Raw genomic sequence first — 26565 nt, 5'->3', positions numbered from 1 at the left:
CTAGGCAAAGGTCTAACTAAAATAAAATATAGCAGCTCTTAAACAGAAAGAAAATAGTTATGCCCCTGCAGGGACACGGTCTGTACTTTTCACTAGTTCAGTAGACTCTCTTGGAGTTTGTTTTTCAAAGGGTGTCAGGGATCTTAGTGCACTGGCAAATAGGGGCGTCCCCCAAGGGGAAGTAATGACTAACGTGTGAATAGCCACTGAAATAGAATCTGCTCACCAAGACCTCATCCTCCTGGCAAACTTCAACCTCACCTCATTTCTGCCTGCTCCGTGCAAGCAAATACCTGGTCACACCGAGCTTTGTGGAGGAAATTCACACTACACAACCACAAAGATCTTTCCTGTGACTCAATAACTTCAAAAGAGGGACACACGCCCACACTTTTCCATCTGCCCACAGATGGCTGTGGTGGTGGTGCCATGGAGGAAAGACAGAAATCGTAATTTGTATAAATCAAAATCCCTGTAAAACATGTTTGAAAAAATCTCCAACAAACGTGCATATTCACACGTAACAGTTCATGTGCCGCATACACTGATGACAGCTAATAATACAATCTGCCTAGCACCCAGTACTCACTAGACTCCTGAGTGCTTGGTCTTCGTGAATTAACATGTGAAGCACACAAAACCACCAGGAGGTGGTCCTAGACATTGGACAGGTGAGAAAACTGAGGCCCAGAGATGTCACAGATCCTGCCCAAGAGCACATAATACACAGGTAGGTCGTCGAGCCATAGCTCCAGTCCACACTCTTAACTGCGGTGCCACATACAAGCCCCCATGACAGGTACTTAAGGACTAACACTATCTTTACATTTGTTCTAGCTATTCCCTCCACCTGTCCCAAAATAAAATACGCACAATTAATACTGCTATACATTTGAGTGGTCAATACGAATGACCCCTTTTTGGACCATGCATTTGGGATCTTCCATTTACTTACACCTACAAAAATCTACCATGTCACCGATGTCTTTGTACAACACTTTCCTTTCCATCAGCCAAAGAGATAAACCCTATTCCAGAGTTTATCACAGTCAGTCCACACCTGATTGACAAAAAACTCTGTCCATTCTGGTTTCGGAAAATACTCAGAAACTTCTTGCAGCAAACACAAATTTTACAAGAACCGAGTGTAATGGGATTGGCAGTACGGGGCGGGGTTGCTAGGCATGGCTGATTGAAGGCTGTGAGTCTTCATAATGTTTCCATTCTGCACAGTGAAAAACTACATTAATGTGTAATTCTTTAAAAATATTTTAAACTCATCTACCACAATGATCAAAAAAGAAAGGAAACCGAACACACCTAGAAAACTCCCACCAGAGCCAAGGCCTTCAAATCTTCAATGGCTGTTCTGCCCTGTCCATCAAACGGGCAAAGAGTTTCTAGAGAGAGGGTGGCTTTTTCTTTTGCAAAGAATGAATTGAGATGATGACCTTTTAATGGCTAAAAAGATACCTTTTATTTTTGCCTCAAAGAAAAATAAATCCTATAGACTCCAGATTCTACTGCTTTCTATGAGCCAAACAGATCCTCAACTTTATTTAAAACCAATGGCATCAAGTACTTACATCAAACCACAGCTTAGGGGGTTTCCTGCAGAACAATAACACTTTGTAAACACATGGGGTATTCTGACCAAAGACTTAAAAAAGACGTCACAAGCATCATGAGAATATGGAATTGCTTCCATTTGTAGGTTGGAAACTCATTGCCAGGTTGAACTAAGGCTGGAAGAGTCTACACCTCAGACTTTAATCTTTCTAAAGGAAATCAAACACATAAATTCCTTCTTTCCCTCTCCCCACCAAGACAAAAGACATACTAACTGGTTACCCTAAAAACATTTGTTCAGAAAGAGTAATTAACTGTACAAGAATAGCTAGCAATTCATATCATTCCCAAAACATACAGAATGCTTTTTCAAAGCAAATATACTGATTACACTACCCGTTTGTAAACTACACAGCCCTCCGCCTATAATCCAGGCCACCAAAGACCAGCCCAAAACCTAGCCGAACCAGTCGACCCTTAATCTACATTATCTCCCTGATAGATTTCACTAGATAGAGTGTGATCGTAACCAAAGAATGCCGCCATGAGTCTTTGATTCAGTAAGACAAAATGCTTGGCATACTATTTATTAGAGCAGATTAGCAATGGTGAAGTTTTCCTTACGTTCACTCTGAACAAAGTTTCTCTCTTCCACTGTCTGGGGGAACTAAAGTTCAATGAGTGCTTTGCACACAACTGTCACACAACACTGGTACACCGTGCAAAGAGGAAGCCAGCAGCACTGTCATGTGAGAAGGGCAGTAGAAGCCAGGGACAGAGGACCATCCTCCAAGAAGATGAAGCCTACTGATCTCCATCACCATACCCCCATGCTGGCTGGATCGTACCAGAGGCGAGGGTGGCGGACAGCTACCAAGCACAGCTAAAGGACTGTGTGCTGTCACACACAGAATTCTGCTCCCCCAACAGAGATGAAAGATGATGCCAGATGCGTGACCGAGCACCCACCCATGTTTGGAAGCATGGATAGTATTATTACACATTTCAATGTATGTACTGATGTGTGTGTTTTTTAACACATCCTGAACTCCCCTGATGCAGTCCTCAAACTGGGGCAGAGTGAATATTTGTTACCGAGTCTCTGAAACATAATAGGCTTGTCACTGAGACACTGACCCAAGTGTCTTTGGAAAGAATAGCATACAAAGCCCAGTACACTGGCAGAGACACTTCGTACATATTGCTAACTGTGCTAACAACCAATCTAATGACATCCAAGACAGTGCTGAGGATTAAGAGGAAATGGGGATGGAAGTTAATACAGACCGTGTCACGGGGCTTTTTAAACAAAGACACTGCGTGATGGAAGAAAATAAATTAAGACTTTGAGCGATGCATCTCAAATTTCAGATCCAAAGCACAGCTCTATGAAAGCCTTCAAATATCTACACATGGCTGACCTTGTCCTGTCCTCTTAATTTTCCACCATACTCAGTTCTTCGTTACATATACACATCTAGATAGTTTCTAAAAAGTAACCATAATTCTGTAGAAAGAGTAAACAAAGAAGACCAGACCAGGGGAATTTTTTCCTTTCTCCAACCTCTCAAACTAACAGATTCTAAGAAAATGCCATTAATCTAATCATCCAGGAAAACATCGAGTATGACAATGGAAAAGGAACAAAATGAAATAGAAATTCTAAAGGGGAGGGGAGGGAAATAACACATGAGATATGAAACAAGGCAGATAACTAGCAAAGGATTCTTAAAACAGCCTATTTAAAAAGCGTAATTATATAATGTCATCACCACTGTTTGACCATGAAACCATAAACTCTTATCAAACTACCATAGCCAACTTCCTCATCAAACTAACTTAAGTTTATTTAGGAAAGTCATTAAAAAGAAAACCTGCTGGCAAATTTAAAGTTTTAAGAAACGATTCCACAACTACTAACCTAGTTAAATACCAAGTGCATTTTGCTTTCCTGGTGAGGGGGAAATTTTTTTCAGAAACACCACATTTAATCCTTCAAATCTGTAGAAACATTTCTCTTCAAGAATGGCAAAATACTACCTAATATACTCAAGAAATACTACCGATGAAAATCAATTAAATAAAGTGAACAGTGAAAACAGGAATTCAAAGTTGGTGACTCTTTGGCCAATTTTCAAGGCAGGAACGTGTTTTGTTTGGCTCATACCATTTTTGTGTATTTATTTTTAGTTGTAGTTAGTGGACAGTATTTAGAAACCAGAACATCTCACAAATCCAGAATTCTGGCTTCCCTATGAAAACTCCAGAGACTGGGTAAATGGGCTCAAGTTCGTTTCCATGTGGCAAAAACTGGCACCTAGTTTGCAGTCCCTGGTTCAGGGCACCAATACTGTCGGCCTTGGGTACTAACCTTTTCCTCGACGGCCCTTCTTCAAAATCTGAAGAACTAACATCGTTGCTAGTAGAAGACACTTGGGATGCATCATCCTTCTCATTCTCTGACTGTTCTGATGCTGGTCCTAATCCCTTAGACTGGCCATTACCAAGGAGCCCTACAGGTGAGAAAAGGGGACAAACACTTAAATACATGACATCAGGAAGCAGCACTTTACCACAATTAACCCTACACAGCGGCTCTGCCCATGAAGATAGACAAGATTTTGGATAGAAAGGAATTAAAAGGCACATATCGCTTTTGAATTGGGGGAAAGGTCACGCCTCATCTGCTTTGGACCTTGGACAAGAGTGAAATGCCTACCTAATGAGGAAACAATTTCAACAGCGAGCAATTCAAGCAGAAAATTGTCATCATAATAATATACTGGTTCTTTTTTGAAGCACATAAACACCTTTCAGGGCTGGGGAGTGGAAAAGGAAGCAAGGCGTCTCAAGTATTACCAATTCAAACTAGTTCTCCTTTAAGGCTAAATATTTACTCTAGAAATAATAAAATCCTTTTGGAATTGCCTTCAGGAACGAGGACATGCCACACAAGAAAAAGAATCATTACTTTATAGCCATATCCTAGTTGTTAACTAGAAATCCTACTACCCAACTTTCTCTCCAATGCAATCCATTATATATTAGACAGTCACCATATTTGCCTTTGGTTGTCTCAAAGGATAAGGATCGCGCCGAGCCAAACAAAGAGGGAATCTTGGGGTCCGAGGACGCGTAACCGCATTGGAGAAATGCCCTAGGGAAGGACTATGCCAGGTGACGTGGAAGTATTTTAACACACTCACGGGTAACCACTGAATAAAAGCCTGGTCCGTATTCTAGCTCTCAGATGTCCTTGCATCTAGGGTTCTGGCTACAACTTAGGTTCCACCCAAGGGGAAGCTGGTACCAACCCAAGTGTCCAAAGCGACTGGTCCTCAATTTCACCATCTAGTCTCCAGCCTCGTGGCCATCAGCAGGAATGCCAACACAGTATCTGCATTTTCACAGCCAAAGTATTTGGCTTTTAAGTGAAGCCAAAAGTGCACAGTAATCCCCTGGTTTTTGTTTTTCCGACCCTTCCACCAATTTTGTAAGCACTGAATTCCCTGTATTAAATCCCTTTTTGGTTGAAACATTTAACAGTGGTTCCTATCGATTGTACTGAACACTATATAGGATACTGTATTCTGTATATTTGGTAAATTTTTTCTGAAAGAACATTAGTACACGGCAACAAAACCCTGGCACATGGCCTGTTTATGCATGCATTTCCCATTATCTAGTTTTACATCATTTCAGAGTCATGTGTAATAACTTAAGGTTGGAAATCTAATACAGTGCAGTAAATACAATCCCATGGCTGTCACTGAGACGTGGCTTTGGGAGTCATGACTGCAATATGGAAATGAAAATATATACAACTTCCCAAGAGAAAATGTGAAAAGTTTGCACTGTAAGGCAAACAGGAGACATAACTGTACGGAAATGTACGAATGTACAGGTAGAACTACGGCCAGCATTCCCAGGATTAGAGCTGTGCTGCTGTGCTGTCCATGACAGTGGCCACCAGTCACGTGTGGCCGTGGAGCATTTCAACTACGGCTAGTATGGATAAGGAAAGAATTTTTTATTTTTATTTAACTTTAATTTAAAACAGAATGTAACTAGTATTACATTAATGATTTTATATTGATTAATTCTTGAAATATTTTGGATGTATTATTAAGTCGAATATATGACAATTAATCTTACCCGCTTTTTTTAAAGATCTTTTTTTTTAAGGCAGCTCTAGAAAACACTACATGTGGGTTGAAATTATGTATCAGCACTAAGAGCACTTCAGTAATGTCACACTGAAAGGGGGGACGGGGGCGAGGGGATTGCCAGACCACTCCAACAGTAGGAAGATACAGATAATACTTAACGGAGATTAGGAAACTGGCCCAGGGACATAATATGTCACAGTTGTAAACAGAGGAAAAGATGGATGTATTATCACACTTGAAGAGGGTAGAAAATTCAAAATAAAAATATGATTACAGAACTATATGTAAAATGAATAAGAAAAAAGCCATTATGCATCTCATAAGTGTACTCTTGGTTGGGTTCACATTTTTCCACAGTACATAAAGGAGACTAAAGCCAGAGAGGAGGGAAGGAATATGAACTCATCCACTCATTTTCGTAACACCTACCCTATGCCTGGGTACTTGGGATACAGCATTTCAAACAAAATCTAAATTCCAGTGAGAGGAGACAGATCAACAAACATACAAGGGAATATCATTTAGTAGTAGGTGCAAAGAAGAAACTGAGCTTTTAAGGGCAAGAAAACGTGCTAGGGGCAGGCAGTGACTAAGAATCAGCTGGAGCCAGCCAGCAAGCTTGCAATACGAACAAGAACAGCAAAGTTCTAATTTGCCATATGCCTCAAAACAAAATACAAAAACTGGTGGTGATGGTGGTGGAGGAGGAGGAGGAAGAGGAGGTGGATGTTTTGAAAGTATATTTGAATCAAAGAGGAAATAAGGAAGGACTAGAGGCTGCCAGGTGAAGGTGGGGAAGAAACCCTGCTGTCCCCTACGGTACATAACAAGATCTTAAGTACCTGCTTCGTGAGTAAGCAGCCAGTGAGTGAGTGAGTGAGTGGGTGATTTAGCAGAGAAAAGTTAAGCTATTTAATGATAGCTATACTCTGGTCCTTCTAACAAGAATAATCTCAGTAGATGGCAAACACTAATGATTCTCAAACTTGAGCATGAATCATGATCACCGGGAGGGCTTGTTCAAACACAGTCCCCGGGGCCTCAACCCCAGTGTGTCCTATTCTAATTGCCAGATCATGCTGACGCTGCTCCAGCTGGTCCGGGACCACATTCTAAGAACCACTACTGTAGGGAAGAGCAAGGTTCAAACCACTAAGAGACCTAGTTGCCCTAAGAAACTATAAAGCTCTGGGTAAATGTGAATGAGATCCCCGGAAACCAGTTATGATTTCACAAACAATCACAACACAATTCACAGTAAAGCACCCAGTCCCCAAGTCCTGTGGGGGCATTCTACCTTTCATCAATAATTTTGTGAAGCGAAGAAGGTTGCTTGTGAAACATCACAAAGTTATAAGTCAGCTAATGACAAATGCAGACTTTAAAAAAGTTAACATGCTGGGGGGAAGTGTTCCCATGTAACAGGCATCAATGTGAAAAAGTATATAATGCTTCTTCCCTCCAAAAAAAAAAAAATCAACTGTCCTAGCACAACGGCAGAGAAGCTGAATTATAAAATTTTAGATGAAAAACAGGGAATTTTAATGGACTGTATTGTATGTGAGCTCACTGCGAGGCAAAACAAATGAGGTATGGCCGAGCTAGCTTTTAGGTTGGTGCAGAAGTAATTGCGGTTTTTGCAACTATTTTTAACCTTTGAAACCGCAATTACTTTTGCACCAACCTAATACATTGAAAAGAAGAAAAGTAGAGGGTCCCTGGTCCAAAGCCTTCCCCAGACTCATCTCTTCAAAGAGCTCCAAAATTTCCCCCATTCCAAAGACGAACAATGACTGATTTCCTCAACTAGAAGGGAGGTGGCTAGCTGACTGACTTTCCTTCCAGATTAGGAGAATGAGGCCCGCATACAGGGAACTGAATGCCTGTTATGCAAATGAAAGGACTTCAGCTTTTCATTGCCTTCCCAAGGAGCGAGACTGACTTGTTCTGCATATGATGGACTTTTTCACTTTGAGTACTCTCATCCAGTATATATCAGCACAAAGAAAATTTACATATATTTTTAGTTAGACAGTCTACACGGTTGGATAAATCTGGGCTTTTTTCTTTTCTGTGCGCCTCCACACACACCCCCTTTCCAAAGCTCCAGTGTACTGGCTACCCCCTTTCGTTTTGAATGTTTTCATCCAAATTGTACCGCCTGCCCAATCCAGAAGAGCCAGGTCAGCAAGATGAATATGATACCACCGGGCAGGACAGCCATTATTATAACATTAGATGAGCTAATGGGTGCTGCCTTTTCCTTCCCCTGACAAAGCCCTGCTACCAATTTTTAAATTATTATTTTTACTCTATCAGAAATAATGAAATGGCATCCCCTCCTTCCAACATAAACTGATTTTATTTTCCCAAACCCCTCCCCCAGGCTACACAAATCTTTGCTGGGGAGAGGAGGTTAAACAGAGGAAATTGCACGGCCCAAAGATTCAGTCTACCCACATTACCATTTGTTCTCCTCTATTAATATTCAGCAGGCTGAACTTAAATTAAACCATGTCTATTGTCTTTCACAAAAGCAATAAATATGAGCTGAAAATTCCAAATCACCGCGGTAAAGGCAGCCTGGGGACTGCCTGAAACCTCAGCTAGTCACCATCAGCTGACAGGAGCTGCATGTCACAGGCCGAGACCACTCAGCCACCACAATGGCAGTGCGCGTTCTCCCAGCTGAGAACCCCAAAGAAATAAAATACAACAGAACACTGCCATCAAATTCAGGAGCTTTTCATCCTGTCTCCCAAATTAGCAAGAAATGCAAAGGTTTTCAAGGCTACTGCCACCCAAACCAGCCTTTTTCTAAACTTGGAACAGCAACAGGAAAGGGAAATAAGGATTCCCCTTGTTGGAGGTTGGGGAGAGAGACCTTCTCCTTCCTGCCTTAACGCAAAGGGGGCTGGGAAAATTGAAACATAAATGAGGCTGAAAGATTCCTTTAGCTGAAGGAACTTCAAATGAACAACTGCTGAGAGGTACAGATTTCAGAACATAAACGTATATAGGGAAGGTAATTCTTCACTAGTATCTGAATAAAAGGCTAGAATGTACGATTCTTCTGGTGTGATGTTTTAGACCCAGGGAAGTTGCACCAGTTCTCCCATTAGCTAGCTACACATACATGACAGCATACGAAACCAAAGGAAAAGCTAATGCCTCTATTTCACAAAAGCAATGCTTAAAGAAGGGTTAAAGAGAAAAAAAAAAAAAAACAGGGAGACCTTGAAGCTGTTCCGGAGCTTCCAAAACATCTGGAGCACCCTAGACGTATTAGCATATTAGGGAGAGTCAGTGTATTTGGCTTTGTTGTAGAAGAGATGCACAAAAGGTAAGTCTGTATTACAGAGCCAATGCCAGGCTGTCACCCTGTCACTGTGACACAAGGTATCACATTACATATTAAACAGTCAAGCATCCAAAGAGAGCTTTCATTTTCAGCAGCTGTGTGTGTGTGTGTGTGTGTGTGTGAGAGAGAGAGAGAGAGAGAGAGAGAGAGAGAGAGAGAGAGAGAGAGAAAGAGAGAGAGAGTTTTAGATGGGGGATGGGGGCAGCTGCAGCACTTTGAGTTGAGAGAAAATGTATGAAAGCAGCCCCCTTCGCTGAGGTATTCCTCTCTGAAGCATTCAGGATGTATAGTTTGCTGCCATGACTAGTGAAAAAGAAAGCCTATTTTCACTCAAATTTTGAAAGAAAGGTTGTTTGCTTCTGCATATAGAGGCCAGGAAAAATCTGGCTCAGGCCAGCTTCACAGGTTCAAGAATATGGAGGTTAAAGCCAACAGTACAAACTCGGGTCAGCAGCTAAGCGTTCGGATCTGTCCTAGGGCTCCAGGGAAGGGGCTGAGCGGTGCAGGCGGCGGTGAAGCCAAGCCTGGCCCACTGACACCCTCTCCACATCAAAACACCGAGAGTCGCTTGAGAACAAATGACAACCGTAAGGCATGATGTCATTGCCACACTCATGGTCAATGGAGCGCAAATGAAAGTGGTTTAATACCTCAGCTTACGGAAAGTAATTACCCCTTTCCCTCAGGAGAATGGTCCCTGGGCAGACCAGGGCTCCCCTTTGTTTACTCTCTAATCAACTATGGAGATTTCCCATTCCAGACAAGGACACACAGTCCAAAAACAGCCAGGGGTCAAAAGCGTCCCAAGATACAGAGGCAACAAGGGTTTTTGTTAGTTTAATACCCAAAAAGTAAACAGACAGACAGACAGACAGGACGGAGCCCACAGGAGCCCTACACGGCTACCACATCTTCTTTCCCCACAAAACCTTCTTGGGCAATCTAAACCTCCTTTGCATGTTCAATTTTTTGAGAAAAGGTGTTAGATAAAAACCTGTCAGTAATAATTAATAACATGAAAAAGTTGGGGCACTGGGTGCAAGAAAAACGTCTGACGCTATCCTTTTTCCCCCTATTTCACAATCAAGCAAATGGCTAAATTTGTGAGTCAAGCATGAAAAGCAAGCATGAAAAGGAAAAGAATCCTGGAGCTCAGAAGGCATGTCCTCACCTTGAGGCACAAAGGAACAAGCCCAGCAGGCATGTCACATTTCCACACAAGAAGGGTGACCAGGAAACCTGGCCGTGTTTGAGCTGTCTAAACCACAAACCAGTGAAGACCACCAAAAGACAAAAGAACTCTCCTTCGCAGGACCTGACCGGGAATCACACGAGGAGAGAAACTATTCCACTCTGGAGAGGCTCCAGACCACCAAAAAGCCACAGCTGAACTTCATTCGATACAAAAATCACTCCATGGTAAGGCTCCATGGTCTGCAGGAAAGATTTCTGGGATGGCCCAGAAGCTAGTGAAACTGATAATCGCAAAAGTGAACAAACAAGACTGTACATTATGGCGCAGCTCCCTTACTTCTTTTGGGGCAGGGCTCTTCCTCCTACACGCTCCCCCTTTGCACTCATTCTTCATCCTTAAAGTGGGTGGGGTAACAATCAGGACAGGTATAACATCGAGAGTATAATAACTACTGAAACAGAAACATCCGCACTGTTCTCCAATGTAAGTTGTACCTTCGCATCCAGTCATCGCCACTCTTCTGTTCCAGACCATAACGTCTCTGCGTCCATACCCCATATCCAACTCCCTATTAATCTTACACTGGCAAACAGTCAGACGCCTACCAGGCAACCCAGTGATAACTGCCCATCACAAGCAGGCGTCCTTGGAGTCCCCCCCCCACCCCCCACCCCGGGCCATGCAACTCAAGCTTCTGTCAGCTAAGTAAACGGGGTCCACCGTACAGGTGGCCTAGTACTGAACACCCCAGAGGTCTACGACTGCCTTCCACATTCGGAAGAAAAGTGATTACAGACGTTGTTGGGCTTAGGCTGGCAGGAAATGAGCTGCAGAACAATGGCACCACTGCAGAGCATGGGAACTAAGAGCCATACATGCAAGAGGTAAACACGGGGCCTGTTTCAAGAAATTCTTTTAGGTAGATAAATGAAACCAACATGGTCCAAGTTTTACGTTCAGATAACCTGACAGGCCAAAATCCAATTTTACAAGTTCCTGGAATTTAGCACTTCTCTAAGGGAGAGTTCCACAGACACAGCATGTTCTCAGATAGCCAGTGCTAGCTAAGTAACTACAGTGTGACTGTGAGTGTGTGTCTTTAAAGCTTCATTACATTATTTACCCCACAAATGTAAGTTATTCAAAGAAGCAGGCTCTCAAATATTAGCAAGTCTCCACCAAGTTAAGCAGAGCTGGCTTTAGCGCAAATCAACAAATCCCATCAGGTTACTAGTCTATGTAGTATACTAGTCTGTGATGATAAATGGGCACGACTCAAAACACTGGGTTCTGACTGACATCCTAATTCACGGATAAGTCGACTGCCACGCCCTTACCCCAAACCCTCCCTGGCTGCCTCTATTCCCTAAGATAATAAACACGGACCCCACAGAAGTTCTAAATGATGTCTTGTCTGTAGCATGTCTGGGAGGAGCAGACGCTTCCCCCTGCCCTCATTACCTCACTCACATACACACCAATCAACTGCACACCCACTTTTCAGATGAACAGAATAAGAAAGGATTAAGTAGGCTATTCAAAGTCAGAAGGAATAAAAGAAATCTGCTGACAGCAACCAAGTTCCAAGAGGCCTTCTGCCTCCCAGAGCAACCTTCTTTCCCATTCTGAGATCGAATGGAAGCAGAACAGAAAGCATAACTCCAAGAATGGGGCCATAGAATCTGCAAAGGCTTGAGGCATCTAAACCTAATATTAATGGCTCCTAAAATTCATTTGTGTTTCTATCTAGTAATGCAAACATGGATTAATGCACGAAATACGGGATCAAAATCGAGAACCCCGAAGTTTAAAGCTTTAAGGTCTAACCTATAATCACTTAGTATTTATTTACATGCCTCAGTTTCCTCCATCTTTCAAGGAAAGGAAACAAGAGGTAGAGAAAGTATGAAGGGAAATGAAACCATCATGTTGTTTATAAAGGAAACTAAAGCTCTGGTGAGGATGAACTAATTAACTTTAATCAAACATCTATTTTTAAATTCTGGGAAATGATCACATACATTGGCAATAAAGGGACCAGCCATAGCTGGATGGCATTCAGTTCCCAGAGATAAATGTCTAAATTCATACAAGCCTAGCTAAAACTGCAGATTTGGCCAAAATGGTCAACAGAGCTGAATGCTTCAAGAGCGACATGAATTCTCTCTTGTAAATTTCCACAGTGCCTTTGCAGGAGCCACCGTTGCCCCTAGGGAAGATATCAAAGCTAAAAGAATATTAATATTAAGCAAATCGTAACACTTTTTACATACTCATCTATATAGCACCTTGCCATCCATAATGGATTTAATCAGGACCCCAGCAGGGAAACCCACAAAAGGCCTATTTCTCCAACAAAAGCCATACCAGCCTGAAACAAATCTAGAGCGATTTGGTTCTTATTTTATTTATAGGAACAGACCTTCTATCCCAGGTTCCTCAAGATAAGCCACCAAAAACTGCACCTGACAGACCCGTGGAGCAGCCATCCTCAGAGCCGGATCATTGCAGAGAGACAGAGAGGAAGGAGGACAGAGGGAGGGAGGGAGGAAGGCAGAGCTCGGAGAGGCAGGCTCCAGAGCACTTGTCAACAATCCTCCCCTGTACGTAATAAGCAGGCGGCAGTGCAGATTCCGGCAGTGCAGATTCCGCGAGGCAATAGGACAGCCAAACAGCACCAGGGCCGAGGGGGAGGGGAGGCGCCAGGGAGAGAAGGTTATTTATGTGGATGGGAGGGAATCTAGCACCCAAGAGGAGGGGTCTGGGGCTTCCCACCACCCCCCAACCCCCAGGAATTCAAATGAGAAAAAGGAAAAGAGCGACTCGCGTTTCATCCTTCAATTTCCCCCAACTGCAATGCAGACAAATCCTTATTTTAGGATTTCTGACACGGGGGTGGAGGGATGCGTCGGCCGGGGGCAGTCCACACTCCGGTATGCCCAGGCTGTCAGACTACCGCCCCCCACTCCACGCACACACTCCACCCTCACGGATAGCAGGGTCCATGGCACATTTTCAATGGCATCCTTTTTTCGTATCATAATCTGTGTCATTCAGCACTTGCCTTTTATTTATTTTTATTTGTTTTTCTGGCAGGGAAACCTGGGCAGCTCTCCAGACAGACTGCAGAAATCTCTCTCCACAGGCTCCTCCCCCAGCCCACCCCCCACCCCACCCTCGCCATTCCAGCCACCAGGGTGCTTCTGTGACCACCACATCCACCGCTGCCCTCCCCACCCCAACACATGGACACCCCTCCCCCACGCACATAAATGGATCTAATCTAATAAAATAGAAGCTGTTTTCCCTCATTGTTTCTTGAGGATCTTTCACAAAACAAGCTCTGTGGCCTGGCAGCTGCAAGAAGGGTGAAAAAGATGGGAATCCAACAGGGCTGGCCAGCTCCCTGGCCTCAGATAACTGGAGCTTGCTTGCATCTCTTTCGTAAGCTTTTTGATTTTTAAAGTCAATTCTTTTGAAGCTTTTCAACTTCAGCTGGCAATTATAGTGCCCAAAGCACATACTCCGAACACCATCCTACACCATACTTTATGCCTTTCCAAGGGGGAGGTGGGGGGTGGTGCGTCACCCTCAAAGAACCCACATGGGTTCTTTGTTTTCCTCACAGGTTCATCCAAGGGAACTGGGAAAAGAAGTCCCTTTACTGTTACTTTTAGTTTCTTGTTGTTGTGTCACCGATGAACGAGCCCCTTCTGGGCTTTACACAGGTTATGCAGACCAACCCCACAAAAACCCTGAAGGCAGAAGTCAGATTTCTTCAAGGCATCTAGCCACCAGTTACCCAGGGAACAGTGGGTCTTCTTGCCATTTGGCCATCTCCAGTTTCCTAAATCACCAGGGCACAGCGCTAACTGCCTCACCTCTATACAAGAAAATACCAGGAGGGAGGTGAAGGTCTTCCCTGACCCCTACTTGATACCCACTACTTTAAAATCAGAATTGCAGATCGAGCCTCAGGAGACAATGTAGTACAACCCACCACTTTAAAGACGAGTAAACTGAGGCGGGAGCAGGTGTGGTCCTTCAACTCACAGAGCCAGTTCCTTAGAGGGTCCCAACAAACAGAAGGCCGTCCAAGAATCCGGCGGTGTTTGGGCACAGAGACAAGTACACACTGGCGCTACCTCAGGACACAACTCCTTAGGACCTTCGGTTGTCAAATCCCTCTCCAGTCCTTCTATACCGATGCGAGCTCAGCGAGCAGACCCTCGTTTCCCTTCTCCAGTGGAGTATATTCCGATCATGTTGAACAACTGCTTGGCATGTGTCCCACTGCAGCATAAGTCATACACAGTCAATTAAAGGGCATTTAAGGGATGACTGTTTGGCTTTTTTCCTCTTCTTTCTCTGCTGGGACTTGTCTTTTGGCGCCTTCGATAATCAAAAGCATCCAAAATAGAGAACTGGAAAGGAGCTGTGAGGCAGGTATTTGGGGGTAGGTAATTCTGAGGAAAGGTAAAAAAGCAGAAACCACAAGACATAGACAACTGGCCAGACATGAAGCCTGAGGGTTATCTATGGCTACTTAGCCCCAGCTCCAGCCAATGCAACAGGAGAGTGTGTCCACAGGCCCGGGGTTTACAGCCATCAGCAGTAAATGGTATCCGCTCTTTTCCTATCTCTCCTCTCCCTGATTTCACTGCTGCTTCCTCTTCCCAGTCACTAAAAAAGTAAGGAGGTATTTCCATTTAAAAAGATTAAGACCTAACGGGATGGTGGACGCAGGCTGCTTTTACTTCCAAACCCATCATCAGCCTCTGATCGTGCTCTCAGTATTTCTAAGACACAGGCTGAGGTAGCCCAGCACGTCCAACTCTGGCTTCTGCTCTGCTGTTGGGTCGGGAAGGAGAGCTGGGAAAACACTTGCCCATTAACGGCAGGAGGTTTTGGACTGTTTAGATAAAACGCTGGCTTACCAAGGAGGAAATGTATCAGCAGTACCAGACAGACTAACAGCACCCTCTGGGAGACACAATAAGATTGAGAACTAGGTTCATTTTTAAGAATAGCAACACAGCGCGGCCAGTTGGCTCCGGGTTGGAGCGCGGCGCTCGTAACACCAAGGTTGCCGGTTCGATTCCCACATGGGCCAGTGAGCTGCGCCCTCCACAACTAGATTGAAAACAATGACTTGACTTGGAGCTGATGAGTCCTGGAAAAACACACTGTTCCCCAATTTAAAAAAAAGAATAGCAACACAATCCTCACTATTTAAATTCTGAAAACGGGAAGGTACAAAGAGTAAGATTGGCAGGGACTTTTCTTGTTCCAAGTTAATATGATTGACAGCACCACCAGCTAAGTTTCAACAGTCGAAGATGAGAGCAAGTCCCAATTTTCAAATGAAGACTTCCTAAATATTATCAACATCAATCTCCCCCATTTTATTTACTTCTTAATAATATAGAGTATCTGCAAATCCAGTCACACGCAATTACTAAAACATTACTTATATGCTTCCCTTCACCCCATTTCATTAGTTTTTTAAGTTACAGCATAAACTTCACAGAAAGGTTATCACGCTGTGTTTATTAGTGTTAGGAGACTTACTTTTTTCCCAACTCAACATTAGGTTATTAAGATCATCCATGATTTTGCTTACACTTTGTCCATTAATTTTCACTATTATTTATCAGACTCCATTGCATGAGTGTTCCACAATTTATTTTGATTCTCTTGTTCAAGGGCATCTAAAGTGTTGCCTGTCTGTTGCTATCAGGAGCCATGCTGCAGACACTTCTGCTTGCTCCCTGGGAGGCATGCACTCGAGTCTCCCTGGCATGTGTACCTAGGAGTGGAATTATTGGAGATTCTTGGATATGCAAATACTCACATTTACAACCTAATGGCAAACTGGTTTCCAAAGCAAGCTCCAATTTTTGCCTGTGCGTCAGCAATGTAGTCATTGTAATTTCCAAACATTTAAATATAAAGACCTCCTATCACTCAAGACCCCAGGTAACAAGGCACCCCAATTGCTACCTCAGAAGAGAACAGAATTTCAGAAAGGATCGCCTATTCTAAGAAAGGCTGTGCCGCCAGCCAGGTACATGGCTGCCATCCCACCTAATTATCACCTGAACACCAGGACATCTGAGGACAAATTTTGCTGCTGAGAGCGTCAGAACCAAGGACCTACCTATGTGCACAATCATGTTATTACGTCCAAGTTGGGCCCACTCCAGCAGCCCGCCAGCTGCCCTCAGCATTTAAAAAATATATGACTGGAGCAAACCCCAGTCTAGGACTTGGATAAAATGTGAGGGAGCAATTCATTTGCACGTCTTAATCCAATTTAGATATCTAATAGTACCCTGTGTTGATTAATTAAAGAACCTGCTGCCTCGGAAGCATTTAGACCTTATTTAATTCATGTATCAAATCAAGGGAGTCAGTGCATAGTGAGAGCTAGGAGCCATCTCACAAAGGAAACACAGGTCTGACGGGGATGGACCAAGTCACCAGCTCCGCCTTATCACCTGTGATCTGCCTCCCAAAGCTCTCCAATTTCCTGCTACCTACAGAAGGTAATTCGTACGAAGGTGGCACACCTTGGTGTCTAAGTTATATGCAACTCAAAACAATTTCTCCAAAAATGATTATACAGGAGAGGTAGAGAAGAGTGGGTTGACCTGTGTGAGAGAAGGTGGTGGAGTCTGAGAATTTCGTATAGGAAATAGAGGGCTTTAATGATCACGCTGCATCAGTTGTTTTCATAACGCTATTTCTGTTATTGGGGCTGAACTGAGTGGTACTGATCATATCACCTCAGCTGTGATAAAAAAAACCAATGCAGAGGAGCGATCCACTCTGCTTACTATTTGACTTTCAAAAATATTATTGAAGTGTGGGCACTTTACAGCAGCCGTCATAATAACAACAAACATTACCTGTTAGAATATTTAAATAAAAGTTAATACACTGGCAATCTACCAAGCAGAATTAGGTACACACCGAGTCTGGCTTGGACTCTTTCCAAGAGGGCTTTGTAATTCCTAAAGCACCAATAGTGCTCAACTGTGTCATTCACGTGGCTGGCCCTACAGCCCACTTGACTTCAAGACCACACTGTACAATTACAAAATAATGCCAATAATTATTAAGAACACAGCAGGGAATCCTGGGCTGGATGACTGTGTATTAACTAGTGAAACAAACTTGGTTGCTATGGATTTGGTCACCAATACCAATGAAATGGCACTACAATTAAACAAAGAAATTCAAATTAAGCCATCAGAAAAGACAACGTTCCATGGGATTTTTTAATTTAAAAAAAAAACTGGTTTATTTGGTAAGTATCTAGCACTAAGAACCTTAATCGTTTGCAGCACACACAGCACCATATGGACAAGAATGCCTGGTTCTGATCTTAGTTTTACTTCTCATCAACTGCGTGCACTTTTTAAAGAGAATCACCAAAAGTGCTATGACTCAGTTTCCTCATATGTTAAATGGACATAAGGGCAACTGTGGTTGGTTTAATTAAGTCTGGTTATGTATGTAAAAGGGTTAGCAGTACATAGTAAGCTCTGCCTATATGCCTTATTAAACTTTGGTGCTACTAAATTACTCAGAATTTCTGTTCACTCTATACTTTGAATTATTTGGTTGGAAAAAGAAACAAGATAAAATACACTCTGGCTTTTAATATAGTATTTTTAAATGATTCAGGTAATGAATTTGCAAAAGTAAACACAGAAATGATGCCATGTTAAAGAAAATTATCAACACTGAGATTATTCTGAAAACGTGAGCCACAATAGCATAAAGTAAAATTCAACCGGAATCTCAACATGGTCATTTTACCTACTGAAGAACAATAAATAAATGGAAAACTGTGTTTGAAAAGTACTGAAATGAAGAGCTGACTCAGGTCACTATTGAAGATTAGTTGATTACCTTTTCAAATCTCTGATTCTGATAAAACCTACAGTCTCATACACTGCTAGCATGGTAATAAATTGATCAAATGTTTCTACAAAGCCACTTGGCAATGGGTGCTGACAATGTTTCAAAGTTTGTAATTCAGCAATTTTACTTCTAGGAAGTAAAGAAATTAATCAGAGGAAAAAAGGTTTATGAGCAAGGATTTCAACACAGTTTAATGATTTTGCTGCTTTTTTTACTGGTGTGAATCTTATCTGAGAAACAAAAAATAAGAGAATTCGTCTACATTAGCTTCTTGAGCCGTGCAACACGCTGGCTACCAGTGCTCTGGTTTTCCAACCTGATGACACCCCACGATAGACAGTCCATGACGGCACCGGAGGAAGCTGGCATGGGTTCTGCATGTATGGCACATGACACATCCTCTTCATTATTTAAACTCTCAAACCTCAGTGCCTACGCATATGTTGTCCCCACTTTTAGAATATTCTCTCCTCTCTGCCTCGAAACCTGCTCCATTTCGGTGCCACCTACCACCGGCTTTGCAGGTGCCACTTCACAATGACAAGTAAACATGGACATGATTGTCAAGTTCCACAACAAAGCGGACTTAGTCCTGCCCACTGTAATAAGCCTCAAAACCTAGCCCGTACCTAGAGAAAATGGCTGTGGCCCCATAAACACTGTTGGAAGAGTAAGTTGCCGCTAGAGGCCATTTCAGGGTGCTCTCACCTCGCAGGCTTCATTCTACAACTTACCAAGCATTCAAAGGAACCCCCTTTCTTCCTGGAGACAAAAATGTTCCCAAGAACTATCTCTTTGTATTTAAAAGTATTTGGCTAGGAACAACCCCTGTGATTTATAATATACTGGTTTCTCAGCCTTCACTGGTCAAAATTTGGAATTCTTGAGAAACAGCCTTTAATCTAACACTCACTAACCTTCACATTATGTTTCCTGGACATGTCACCCCTTATTAATTTCAATTTTAAAGTTTTCTTTGTTTTGGAGCTGATAATTTGTCTGTAATGCTGTTCTGTACCTTCCTCAAAGTATTTAACCTTTTATATCCTGCTAAATTAAACTCATTTTGTTTTGTTACATGTTTAAATGAAAGCCAAAATTAACTATTATAATTTTGTGTGTTCTTTGCAGTATTTTTCTTAAAAGTCTCATTTACCATACTGAAGACTAATGCTAAATATGAAACATTAATTTGTGAAAATTATTCCATGCAATTTTTTTATTAAAAAAAGAATCACATTTTCAAAAACTTACTACCATTAGGAAAGACTCGGTGTTTGAAACTGCAGAAATCCCATTGCACAGGATAATTAAGTTGGGTTTAAAAAATATACAGTGTACAGAAAGTGTACAGAAAGCAGAGCAATAAATAAAACAAACTAGCAATAAAAAACTATACTCTCCAGTGGTGTGCATCACAATTTTCTGAAATTTCTAAATTACTCTCTATTAAAATAAATTAAATAGATCATAAAGACCATTGCTTACACGGAGCTAACAAAACCCCGGATGTGGTCTGTGAGAGCAGTAGACAAAGGTGATTTTGAAGCCCGTAACACACTACTATATTAAAGTCAAGAATAATGTGAACCTCATGACATAAAATTCCATGGGCAAAAGCATTCTGAAATTGCCCAAAACACTGAAAGGCATTTGAATAAAAGATTAATTTTTTTTCATTTTGTTAGCATTGTCTACGTAACATCATGAGGGTAGCTAAAAGAGAACCTGTCTGAAATGAAGCCCCCCGCCCTATCTAGAAAGACCTCCTGCCAAAACAACAACTGAAACATAGATTGTGAGGATGAAAGAAAAAAATTGCATCCTGTCTCTAGAACTGCGCTGTCTAATTTAGTAGGCTTTGGTCACATGTGGCTTTTTAAATTAAAAGTAATCGGACCAGCCAGGGATCAAGGAGTCACTAGTGGCTGGTGCTTTCTATACAGGACAACACAGATCTAGAACATTCCCAGCACTGCAGAAAGGTCCACTCGTTCGTGCCAATCTATAGATTTTCGTGCATTTAGTCTCAAGACCCGGTCACCAAACCTGCAGGCAGCAGCAGTCCTTCCGTGTCTGTCTTTTGTCCTCTGAGAGGAGCTTGGACCCAATAAACAGGGCAAGTCAGACAGACGGTGACTTCTTCTGGAGAGCCAGGGTGAAAGGGAGGGGAAGGGCAAATGGAGCAGCCGCTGACAAATCCCCTTCAATTCTGCAGCAGATGGCTCCTAGGGTAATCAGCCTAGCTCTTAGAAGAGAGAGAAGGGAAAACGGAGGATGGAATACTAGAATAAGCCACACGCTTATTCAGAAAACTAAAATCTGTAGAAAAACTTTCTCTTTGTTTGCAAAGCAATTGCCCCAAAGAATGACTTTTATCATAGAAGGTTTTAGGGGGTCCTGGGGTAGCTTGGGGTGAAAGGTCAGCAATCACCAATTAAGACTCATTAACAAAGTACCACCTGAAATTATTCTGACTTCACACACAGGAGACCTCCAGAGAGAAGCCATCACCCTGCACTCCTGTGGCACGTGGGCCTAGGGGATGAGCAAGCATGCACACACCACAGGAGAGAAAGTGGCCAAGGAGGACACATTTCCTCTCGATGATCTCCTATCACTTCCTCCAAATTCCAAAAGCATCCACACGTCTCCTAACCCAACAGCACAGGCGTCTAGCAAGTTGGAGGAAGAATATAGACCGTGCCATAAACATCAGCATATCACTCACCACTAAAACAAAATCGAATGGGTATGTCAAGTGCTTTCTTTTACATAAGGAGGAAACCAGTGACAAGACGACTGCTCACTGAGACCCAGTTACTGGTACAACTAGAATTATAACCCAATGTCCGGACTCAGTATCTTTTTTTGTTGTTTTTTCTTTGTTTTTTGATGCGTCCAATATTACTTTAAATGGCTAGAACCCAGGCATGTTGGTTTAATGATTCAACAGACTGCAACGTGAATGATTACATAACACAGCCTTTATCACTTTTAAAAAGCTGCTGAAATATCTAAGCCCCAAGGATTTTCTTTCCTTGACCCGAACCTCAAGTTTCATCGCCATCCTGATGTATTCCAGTCACCGTGTGCTTCTGCCTGCCTCAGGCCTCTCCCCTCCACCCAGCTGGCACTTATCCATCTTGTTTTACGTACCACATGCCAGCTCAGAAAGCGTCCTCCCCAGGTCCTCAGAGACCAGAGACTACAGAATCCAGTACTCTGTGCTCTGGTATGGGCGCCCCATCTACACAAACCTCACTCCTACTCTTCCTATGGGGCAAGTTTTCCAAACACCATTGAGGAATGACCGGGAGGGAAAAGTGAACGGGGATCACTTCCTTCAACCTCGGTCCACACGTCTGTTCCCCAAGACCCAGGGTGAGGTCTAATGACAGGACGCTGGCACCCAGATCCAAGAAACAGGGCAAACTGATTTTAATACAGTCCCTTAAGTGTGCTGTTTTATGACACAGTTACAACTTTTATGGGAAGTAGTTCGGTAATGTATATCTAGAACTTCAAATAACAATTACCCTTGAATGCTTACTTTCTGCCAGGTACTAAGGACTTTAAATAAACCATCTCATTAATTCTAAGAATATCACCTCTGAGAAAGAAATGATTACTCCATTTCCAGAGCTGGGAAACAAGGAACAGGAGCCCAACAGAATGGCCTAATCCAGTTTGTTAGTTCTTGTAACCCCATTGGTGGGATGGTGGGGCCATGCTTTCAGGGTGATACCATGTTCCTCCCTGCCAATTTCCACAAGCAGAGTGGCCTACTGGCCCAGAAGGTTCAAAACTATGGGTCCTTCATGAATCCCCAATCATATAGGAAGGAAGGCGAGTGTCAGAAACAAGAGCTGGGGCCAGAGCTCCATGCTCCTAACTCTGAAGGCTGCCGGTTCGATTCCCACATGGGCCAGTGGGCTCTCAACCACAAGGTTGCCAGTTCAACTCCTCAAGTCCCACGGCACCTTGAGCTGAGCTGCCTTCCGGATGACTCAGTTGGTTGGAGTGCGTCCTCTCAACCACAAGGTTGCTGGTTCGACTCCCACAAGGGATAGTGGGCTGTGATTCCCTGAAATTAGCAACAGCAAGTGGACCTGGAGCTGAGCTACGCCCTCCACAACTAAGATTGAAAGGACAACAACTTGACTTGGAAAAAAGTCCTGGAAGTACACACTGTTCCCCAATAAAGTCCTGTTCCTCTTCCCCAATAAAAAGCTTTAAAGAAAAAAAAAAAGAAAAGAAACAAAAGAGCTAAATGTTTCTGAAGTGGAGGCCTCGAGCTGCCTTTCCTGCATGAGAAGGCAACATAACACGCTCAGGGCCATGGAAAATTAGAAGGGAACTGCCACTTCAGTGGGCACCAGAAGCTGGCGTGGGCGTGCCCAGCAGCTCTCCAGGAAGCTTCTAGATCATCTCCATTCACAGCTCCAGGGACCCGAGCTCAAACCACTGCGACTAACCCTGCCTTGAGTTTCAGGGTCCACGCACCCCAGAAGGTACGGTCTGTGTTCATACAGCTGCCTTCTTTGAGGATGGAAGATATAGGGATGTTCTGAGCTCTCTCTGCCTGCCCCTAAACCCCCACCCCAAAGTCAATTCCTCAAACAGAAAGCTCTCTGGAGCTTGACTGTTTTTCACCGAGGGGCTAAGTAACTGGAGGAGAAGACGCCTCGAGTTGGCCAGCAGTGGCGGCCAGTATCCTCCCATCCACTACCAAGAACAGCCACTTGATGGCAATCTTAACCTATTCCCTTGGAATTCTTCCATAAAGAGAGACCCCTCCCCAGGAGGGTAGGAGCACCAAGAGTGGGCTGCAACCTGGACAGTGCTAGAAAAGGCATCTGTACTTGACCTGCATGTGCAGAGGCAGGGGGATAGAAGCAGGGACGAAGAAAGAAACTATGCCCACATTCTCCCGGGGGTCAGTTTTCTCCACGTCCACAGACCTCACTGGGGGCCTGGGTGGGAGGGATCATACAGGTTCCGAAGTCAGACAACTCAGGAAGATGGAGATTTCTCAGGCCCCGTGGCACATTCACACAGGGCTCTCCATCAACAGATTGAAGTGCGAGGCAGACAGATGGTAACAAACAGGATAATAAATCAACGGCAAACTCCTGCTTCCTGTCTCAGCACCTTGTCCCCTGAAACCACAGAAAAAGAGCCAAAAATGAAGAAAAAAAAAAAAAAGAAAAGGGAACTTTCCTTAGTAGAAGGTACAATACCTGTTGAACAAAGCAGCCCAGTGCTTTCCTTTGTACGTAAATTGTAAAAGAGGGAAAAGAAAGAAAAGCTATGTGCATCTTCTGGAGTAAAGCCTCTCCAGGAAAAAAAAAAAGAATACACTGTAAATTGCATTCACCACACACTTCTACTATTTTCAGTAGCAGGAAGATTAACATCAAAATGTGGAGGGGAATGGGGGTGGGAGGAGGAAACAGTATTATTATCAGAACACGGTCTGTTATCTTAGTCTGGATAATGGCATGCTCTCCCACACAGCTCATCCTGGCCCTGTGTGATGGCTTCGTAACTCCTGGCGTCTCCATTTAGAAGAAGAGTTCAGGCAGAGAGTGGAGAGTTTGCCAATATTTTCCACTGAGGGATTCAGAAAGTGCCAGCTGAGAGCCTTCCAGCTCACCCTTTAACACTTTCCAACTGAGTAAACTGGAAAGGCCCTTTTCAAATAACACTAGTAGTCGGAAGTTGGGTAAACTGCTGGGTGAGGACAGGGTAATAACGCCACAAGAGTACAGGCTTAGCAACTTGCAATGTAGATCCCTCTAGAAATTACCAGGCCTCCTGCATTCCCAGACGACAAACAGGACCATGCCTGAAGAGGATTTGCTGACCTAGAATCACGCTAGAAGGTCAGAGGCAACTTTCAAAAACATGGGTTCAAAACTATGGGTCCTTCATGAATCCCCCAATCATATAGAAAGGAAAGCAAGTATTAGAAATAACAGAGCTAAAGGTTTCCGAAGTGGAGGCCTCGAGCTGCCTTTCCTGTATGAGACGGCAACATAGGCCGTTCAGGGCCATGGAAAATTGGAAGGAAACTGCCACTTCAGTTGGCACCAGAAGCTGGCGTGGGAGTCTCACGCCCAGGTGTCTTTGCCTGTCATTAAGACCAGGTGCCAAGCATGATGAGGGTGACCTCCCACCTACTGCCCAGGGAAACCTGGACACGGGTAAGGGGTAACCCAGCAGACAGCGGGCGGGCTCAGTCACACAGGAAGAGGCCCAGTGTGCAGAAAGAACTGAATTGTTAGATCCAAAGTGCGAATGAGCCAAAAACATGAGTGAAAGGCCAGGGAACAGTGCACAGAGAGGAGAGCAGGGCGTCAGGCACGAGACTCTTAAGGAGCCCTAACGCTCCCTGGCACAGCACAGGGACAGCCTGGCTGACGGGCTGGGCGGACACTCCTAGCCTTGATTGGCAGGTCTAAGATTATAAAACAGCTCATGTTTCGCCCTCATCGTCCCCAAACCTCCTCTAACGAGAGACCTGCACTGTTTTATGATCTTTGGGAAAGAAATTATGAGGAAGCTGAATTTGAGACTGCAGAATCACCTAAAGACTACAGAGAAAGCTAGAAGGCTACATGACAGCATGTGAGATAGAGTAACGAACTGTAAAGTAAGGGATGTATGGTCTGCAGGGTCATTTCCTAAAATCATGTCTAGTTATCACTCTTCTGGCTTTAAAGATATACCAACATTTCATGTGGCTCAAGTCATAACACGCTGTTTCCAAAAGCTAAGTAAGAGGTCCTCTAAATTTGGGGGAAATGGGATCTAAGAAATTCACAAGCAAAGCAAAACTGCACTAGTTGCTGGTGGCAAATCTGACAACAATTAAAACTCCATAAATACACACATTACAGAATGTAAGTCATGAAATAGGTCGGACTGAGAGAATACATGAAGCCCTTCTCCAAGCAGAAGGAAGTAGGTGACATTATCATTTAGAAGAATAAACACAGACAGACAAATTCCATGCACGATCAAGTCACCTCTGGCTGCGTGCAGCCCTCACTGATGAGCCCACAGGATCTTCCCTTTCCATAAATGTGGAGAAGTGAAAATGGTTGAAAGCAATGCCCTAAATTACATTTATATCATAATATTCAGGCAAATAAGATGATTAGTGCATAACGAATAGGATTCCCTCAACCTCAAGTAATCCCACGATTTTTCCCAAATTGACAACAGAAGCATTCTACCAAGGCCATCTCCCCTCCCAAACCCGTGGGGCCTTTGTTCCCACCGTTTTCCCCTTTCTTAGGGTTTTCCCCTTTCTTAGGGCTCTGGGCCTTGCTCAGCCCCCCTCGCACTTGAATCATGCTTCCACTAAAGTAACAGACTAACGTTAACCCAAGGGGCCTCACAAAAACAGGCACTCAGTAACTACAAGTTCAAGTTTAATTCTATCCAGTTGGGAGGAACACTAACTTCTCCAAGGTCAAACAGGTCTTAGGGTTTCCTGATACACCAGGAAATTGTTCTGGTATCACTTTAGCACAAAAGGAACCTCATTACAGGTTAACATGGAAATTAATTTAATCTAAAATTAAAACAAAATAGTCACCATCTCAAAGCCCTATCAAGTACCAGACTCTTATGGGCTGAATGTGTCCCCACCCCACCCCATCCCACCCCCAAATTCCTACCGTGTTTCCCCAAAAATAAGACCTAGCCGGACCATCACCTCTAATGCGTCTTTTGGAGCAAAAATTAATATAAGACCTGGTATTAGATTATATTATATATGTTATTATGCCATATTATATTATACCCAGTGTTACGTTACATTACATTACGTTACGTTACACGGGTCTCATAGTATATTTTCGGGGAAACACGATATGTTGAAATCCTAACACTCAATGTGACTGTGTTTGGAGAAAGAGCTTATGAGGAGGTGACAAAGATTATATGAGGTCACAAGGGCAGGGCTCTAATCCCATAAGGCCAGTGACCTCCTAAGAAAAGGAAGAGACACCAGTGTACTCTCTCAGCCTCTCAGTCATGTGAGGGCACAGCCGGGAAGCAATCCCTCGCCAGGGACTGAATTGGCTGGCACCCTGGATCCTGGACTTCCAGTCACCAGAACAATGAGAAATAAATTTCCGTTGTTTAAGCCACCCAGTCTACGGTATGTTCTTATACTACTACTGACTTTCACCACAGCCACAGGAAACCGAACAGAAATCAGCGATCTCACCATGAAGCGGCCATATTTTGACCTATGATGCCTCTTCAGCTTTGCCTTTGTGGGAAAGCCAAGCGTGGGACCCCAGTTCCAGAAACATCAAGGC

The 26565-nt window shown here is 43.5% G+C and overlaps 1 protein-coding gene across 5 annotated transcripts in view; it reads right to left on the bottom strand.

Moving 5' to 3' along the window:
• The window catches only part of JARID2 (jumonji and AT-rich interaction domain containing 2), a 248102-nt gene that overhangs the window by 100382 nt on the left and 121155 nt on the right, over positions 1-26565 (bottom strand). For 3 of the 5 annotated variants that reach the window (XR_013993713.1, XM_081054709.1, XM_081054711.1), the window contains exon 3: positions 3941-4082. The exons of 1 other annotated variant lie outside the window; for it this stretch is intronic. Coding sequence is in view for 2 of the 4 variants with exons in the window: in XM_081054709.1 (XP_080910835.1) it covers positions 3941-4082 (142 nt within the window). In the remaining 2 variants the exon portion in view is untranslated. Of the gene's footprint in view, positions 1-3940; positions 4083-12716; positions 12846-26565 lie in introns of those variants that run through there. One more of the 5 variants, XM_081054710.1, reaches the window with a different exon arrangement.

Source organism: Rhinolophus hipposideros (assembly GCF_964194185.1).
Source record: "Rhinolophus hipposideros genome assembly, chromosome: 8".
Classification (NCBI taxonomy): Eukaryota; Metazoa; Chordata; class Mammalia; order Chiroptera; family Rhinolophidae; genus Rhinolophus; species Rhinolophus hipposideros.
The sequence above is the reverse complement of the archived record's forward strand: the minus strand, read 5'-3'. Positions and strand labels throughout refer to the sequence as shown.